Here is a 6,133-nt window from a genome sequence, read left to right on the forward strand (position 1 = left end):
GTGGTATCTCTAAACTTGAGTTAAAATTTCCAGGTTGTTGTAGACAATATACTTTGTGCTAATCCTTTGATTTATAGCCCCTCGTTGTGGTAGCCAATCTAAACGGGCCTTCGCTATCAAAATCTTTATTGTTTATAATAAATATATTTGACATTGTAAGACTCGAAAGTACTTAGACTCGTTCTGATGTATTTATAGGATAATAACAAAAGAACGAATCATTTAGTTTAATTTGTGGGCGCCAACAACTTCTGCGAAGTTGTAATACTGAGTAAACATTACAATTACTTAGATTTTAATTAATGTTTACTACACACCATTAATTAAAATTTCTTTTTATTGTTGTCCTGACTATTCAGTAGGTAGAGCTGGGTATGTCGTGCAAAATTTCGTAAAATCCTTAGGTTAGCTTATATACAACGATTTGTGAACTTTAACTCAAGTTGTCCATAACTTCAGCAATCTGGTATGATGTAAAGATTAAGTAATGGATTTCAAGTGATATTAACTATTCCCGAGTGTCAGTTTTTGCAAGCTAGTAAATGTTGTACAATTCCTTTACCAATATCTGACCGACCTGTTAGTATAGTTCAGTGGTAACGAACTATGCGTTACGATGTCTGTTTTCTTTAAACAGGACCTCAGCAATGAATATTCTGCGTCTTCATCCTTGGCACGCCCCTCCGCTGTTTTGGGTCTTCGTCCTGGGAACGCCTATCGATGTTTCCAAGCCTTCGTCCTGGAAACGCCTCTAGTTGACCATCTTCGTCCTGGGAATGCCTATCGTTGATCGTCTTCGTCCTGGGAACGCCTATCGTTGATCGTCTTCGTCCTGGGAACGCCTATCGTTGATCGTCTTCGTCCTGGGAACGCCTCTCGTCGTTTCCGTATGGTCTCGTACAGTTGAATATTCCAAATATTTCTTTCTTCGTCCTGGGAACGCCTTAATATTATTTCAAATCTTCGTAGTTTATATTAGTAGTCTTCATCCTGGGATCGCCTCGTAGTACTCAAAATCTTCTTACAAATAATAATTCTTCTTTAGTTCAATAAATCTCTTCAAATTATCAATATTATTCATGTTTACTATCATTCTTCAAAGTATTCCAATAATTATAATTTTAATTTCTGCAGTCATAAAATGTCACGTCTTTCCTATCCGAAGGTTACTATATCAATTTCCTTTTCGTTTTTTTTATTCCTTCCAAACAACTTTTACTTTCTAGCAATAGTTTTTGTTAAATCTTTTCCACCAATACCAGATTGTTTTACAAAATATTCGTCATATAATATTACATGTGAACTTTGAAAATACCATTCATATTCGTTAAACAAAATATATCATTACTTGAGCAAAGAAGTTTTACATTCAAAGATATAAATACAAATTATGGACTTATGGTTCATAGAGAAATAAAATGTGTCCTGAAGTGAAATTATAAAATATGCTACATTAATTTTGTTCATCCATCTTGTTATATGAAATTGACTAGTTCAACCTTTATAAGGTCAAATTACAAGGTCAAATTTAAAGGTCAAGGTCAAATTTCAAGGTCAAAGTTCAAGGTCAAGTTCAAAGTTCAAGCTCTAGGTCAAAGTTCAAGGTCAATAACAATGTTCAAGGTCAATGACAAAGTTCAATGCCAACAGTCGAGGTTAAAGGTATGGTGAACAGAAAATTATACTAACATGTCGCCTGCACAATCTAGCAGACGAAAACAAGATGGTGGTCTCCAGTGGACGAAGACAAGATAGCGCACATGACATTATACCAGCTGATGGTAAATACCTTGTTTTTGGTGGAGGTAGATCAGTCTGTAGGTGGCTTTTGTGGAGGAAGGATCTGATGTTTTTTTTGCTCTTAGTGGTTTTGAAAAAAGGACGGAAATCGATATAATCAATCAGAATTCTAATAAGATAATTTTTTGATGAATTTAGAATTTTTCCCGATTTTCTAACATATAAATTACGGATTTCCAAGATGGCGTCTAAATATCAAGATGTCGACCATAACGGTAATTGCAACATTAATAGTATCCAATATGATGGTTGTAACATAAAGTGTAACGATAACATAGTACTCAACCAAGATGGCGGGTGTAACGAAACATGCAACATTTATATAATCCAAGATGGCGACCGTAACGATAAGTGCAACAGTGATTATTAAGATTTTTATTATTTATTTTAATTATTTAATTATTTATGATTTTTAAAATTTTTCCCGATATTCTAACATTAAAATTGTGGATTTTAAAGATTGCGGGCGTAACGATAATTGCAACAGTTACGACTTAATACAAGATGGTGGTTCTGTCTCGAACAGGTAGTGCTTTTATTACTTAAAATAAAAATAATTCAAGTACCGATATGCATGTTATTTTTTTATAGAGGGGTACCTTATTTAATTCTCAGTCTGGTAAATGTCTCGATGGCCGAGCGGTTAAAGGTGTATGTTTTCCAACCTAGAGATCAGAAAAGAGCTGGTTTGAATCACAGCGCTTCCAATGTATTTCGCATAAAAAATTAAAATTAATATGTCGATAAGGACCATAATAGCCCTTGTAGGTAATGGAACATCGACCTTATGTGATGAGACAGATGGACGTTGGCGCTCTCTAGGAACAAACAGCAGAAACAAAGTGGACGGTATCCAAGATGGCGGCCTCCAGTGGAACAGAAAGAAATCAAGAGTTGCGCTGTCACTGTCTAGGAACAAAAAACAGAAACAAAGTCTACGGTATCCAAGATGGCGGCCTCCAGCGGAACAGAAAAAAATCAATATGACGACAGAGACGAAAATTTCATCATAATGAGAGGGGCGCTCGATTTAAAGATGGCGGATCCATGATGGCCGCCTTGATCTACTTGTTCCGTTATACTGTGTCCCGTTTGGCTGTGTCGTGTTACGCTCATCCAAGATGGCCGTCGTTTTGTCACAATCCAAGATGGCGGACCGACAATCACAATCCACATCCTGCATCCTGTGCCAGTAGCCCCATTTACACACTACTTCCGTCACGGGTTTCTTCAATATTTTTAATTTTGCTTTATAATAATAAAAGTTATGAAAAAGGTTCTAAGTTCGAACCCGGCAAGGGCAATCGATTGAACATGTCGACGGCTTCTTCCTTCATTGAAGCTACCGGCAGACTAAGCACCCACCGCTAATTCCAGTCAGACATTACATCAGCCAGTATGACATCATGTTAGCCATTTTGTATTCGTCTGCTGGAGATCATTATCTTAGATATGACATGTTTTCGTGTGCTAGAGGGCACTGCCGTCATATAAGTTTAATTTTTTATTAGTTCAATATTAGTTTAAATTTGTATTAATTTATTGCCAGGGCCCCGCCATCTTGAAATTTGTCTGCCATCTTGAAAATTTGTAATTTAAAGCTGTAAATTCGGGAAAGATACCCATAATCATCAAAAAATAGTTTATTATTTTCTGATTAACTCGATTGATTACAGTACTTATGTCGATCCGACTGTTTAAAAAATGCTTAAACTATGTTAAAACCACTAATTTAATAAATCATGTTAAAAATCATAACAATGGCTTAAGTATCTCATCAACCAGCCTCCAGTAAGCTGATATGGCTGCCATATTGGAAATTCTATTAATTGGCCTTGAAAATCGGAAAAATTTCAAAATTAATAAAACAATAGCTTGTTAAAATAATTATTGATTCGATCGTTTCCAGTCCTTGGTTATATTCTCGGCAAGTGAAAGGAGTAACTAAAGCTAAAATAAAATTAAATTAAAAATTGTAATAGGAAACAGAATAACAAATTTTCAAGATGGCGGACCAATTTCAAGATGGCTGGGGGCTCTGGCCTTAAATGAATACTTCACTCTAGTGAGAAAAAATTTAACTAATATGACTGCAGCGCACTCTAGCTGACAATAAACATATTTCGGATCCAAGATGGTGGTCTCTAGAAGACGAAAACAAGATGGCTACCATTAGGTCATACTGGTTGATGTATTATCTGCCTTGAAATTAATGCTGGGAGGTGAGTTTGCGGGTGGCTTCTATGGATGAAGGATCCATCACCAATTTTAATATATTGCCTTCACGGGGTACGAACCTAGTACCTTTTTTAGAAATTTTATTTTTATTTTATTATAATTTCTTTACAAATTTTAAATTTTTTCTCTGTAGCCTCGTGGCTACGGACTGTGATCGGGACGAGTAGGATCGCATTTCAATGAAACACAGTATAGTTGGAGGCGTCCTTTATTGGCGGCAGCGAGAACGCGTACAAAATGCTATGACCAACCCTGTGCGCGTGGCTGTGTTCCGAGCCGGACTGGCCCGCCTCTCGGGTCTTCCTCTCGCTGCGTGCCAGACACCCCAGGGCGGGGGTGGCCTGCCGGCCTAACGGTACTCCTGGAAGGGGGGGGGGGGCGCATCCTGCCAGCTGTACGCTCGCCCGCAGAGAACCCGTGAAGCCGGAGGGCTCCGGTCATCGCTGCAGGCAGCAGCGACCACGGCCGCTACAGCACCCCCGTGCCAGTGATGTGCCACATCACGAAAAACCGCCCTGCAGGCGGTCGGGGAAGCGTACACGACGCCCGGCCCGCGTCACGGGAGGCGCAGGGGCAGTCGTGGTGGGCCCCTGATGTTGCTGGGGAGGTGTTTCCCCCACAGGAGGGGGGGCGACTGTGGCTGGTGGCTCCTGGTCGGCCAAGATGTAGGCAGGCTTGAGTCGATCGATGGAGACCGTGGTGTGCCGGCCATGCATCAGGAGAGTTGCAGTTTTCGGAGTTCTGCCGAGTACCGGGAAGGGTTGCCGGCCGCCATCAACGCGTCCACTTGTCGTTTCCCGTCTGGTACGTACAGGGCGTGGTGCACCTGTGGGCTGCGTCCCCGAAACGGCGATGGTACCAGCAGGCTCCTGGCGGGCCCTTACTGCGGGAGCGGGAGCGGTATCCCGCGGGCGGCGAGCTGTCCGAGCGACTCCTGCGCTGCGCACTGCTGGTGGCAACTGCTGCGATCTCTTGCCGCAATATCGCGGCCATTTCCCCGATCTTCGCGGACATCAGGGCCGCCATCTTGTCCACTATCGCCTCCATGGAGGACACTGCAGCCGCCTGCAGCTGGAAGTTGGTATCTGCAATGGCATCGGCCAGGTCGGCCAACGCATCCAATGATGCGTTAGTCTGCGTGGCCAGAATCGCTTGGGTAGGCGATGGGAGCCGACCCAGCCATAAGGATCGCAGGAGGTCATCTGGGATAGCTGTCCCTGCCAGGCCGCGGAGGTGTCGGAGGAACTGGGATGGACGCCGATCGCCCATCTCTTCGGTCTCCAGCAGCTGCTTAGTTTTCCTCGCTTGCGAAGCACTTAGCCTCTTGACCAGCTCCGTTCTCAGTTTCTCATATTTGCCCGTGGCTGGCGGTTGCATGAGGATGTCGCGCACCTCGGTAGCATAACGGGAGTCCAGGTTGCCCGCCACGTAATGAAATTTCGTACTGTCTGCGGTTATTCCTGCAATCGTGAACTGGTTTTCGACTTGCGCGAACCACATCTCGGGATCTGCGGACCAGAACGGCGGGATGCGAACCGCCACCCGATCCACCGCCGCAGTAGGAGGTACTGTGTCTGGGCCTGGCATGGTTTCCGCGGTGGTCCCGAACCGCCCAAGTCGCACTACTCACGTGAGGGAGGTCTCGCGCCGCGTGTGTTGGGGCGAACGCGCGAGGTGGCGCGGTAGCTCCGCGGTCGCGCGAGGTGGCGCGGTAGCTCCGCGGTCGCACTAGGTTTCCGCGGTGGTCCCGAACCGCCCAAGTCGCACTACTCACGTGTGGGAGGTCTCGCGCCGCGTGTGTTGGCGCGAACGCGCGAGGCGGCGCGGTAGCTCCGCGGTCGTACTACTCGCGGTCGCGGGCGCGTAGCGCGTGTGCGCCGTCGCTCAGGCGCCTCCGCGCAAAACGCGACCCGAACCCGCCTGGAGATCACGTCGGGGTCACCACTGTAGCCTCGTGGCTACGGACTGTGATCGGGACGAGTAGGATCGCATTTCAATGAAACACAGTATAGTTGGAGGCGTCCTTTATTGGCGGCAGCGAGAACGCGTACAAAATGCTATGACCAACCCTGTGCGCGTGGCTGTGTTCCGAGCC

At 44.6% G+C, this 6,133-nt stretch overlaps 1 protein-coding gene across 1 annotated transcript; it reads right to left on the reverse strand.

The window, feature by feature from the left end:
* Positions 1 to 4,812: 4,812 nt before the first annotated feature.
* On the reverse strand, positions 4,813 to 5,625 carry LOC134528881 (uncharacterized). Its single transcript, XM_063362547.1, has one exon. The coding sequence runs from the start codon at positions 5,623 to 5,625 to the stop codon at positions 4,813 to 4,815; it is 813 nt and encodes a 270-aa protein (XP_063218617.1).
* Positions 5,626 to 6,133: the final 508 nt, after the last annotated feature.

This window comes from Bacillus rossius, chromosome 2, assembly GCF_032445375.1.
Source record: "Bacillus rossius redtenbacheri isolate Brsri chromosome 2, Brsri_v3, whole genome shotgun sequence".
Classification (NCBI taxonomy): Eukaryota; Metazoa; Arthropoda; class Insecta; order Phasmatodea; family Bacillidae; genus Bacillus; species Bacillus rossius.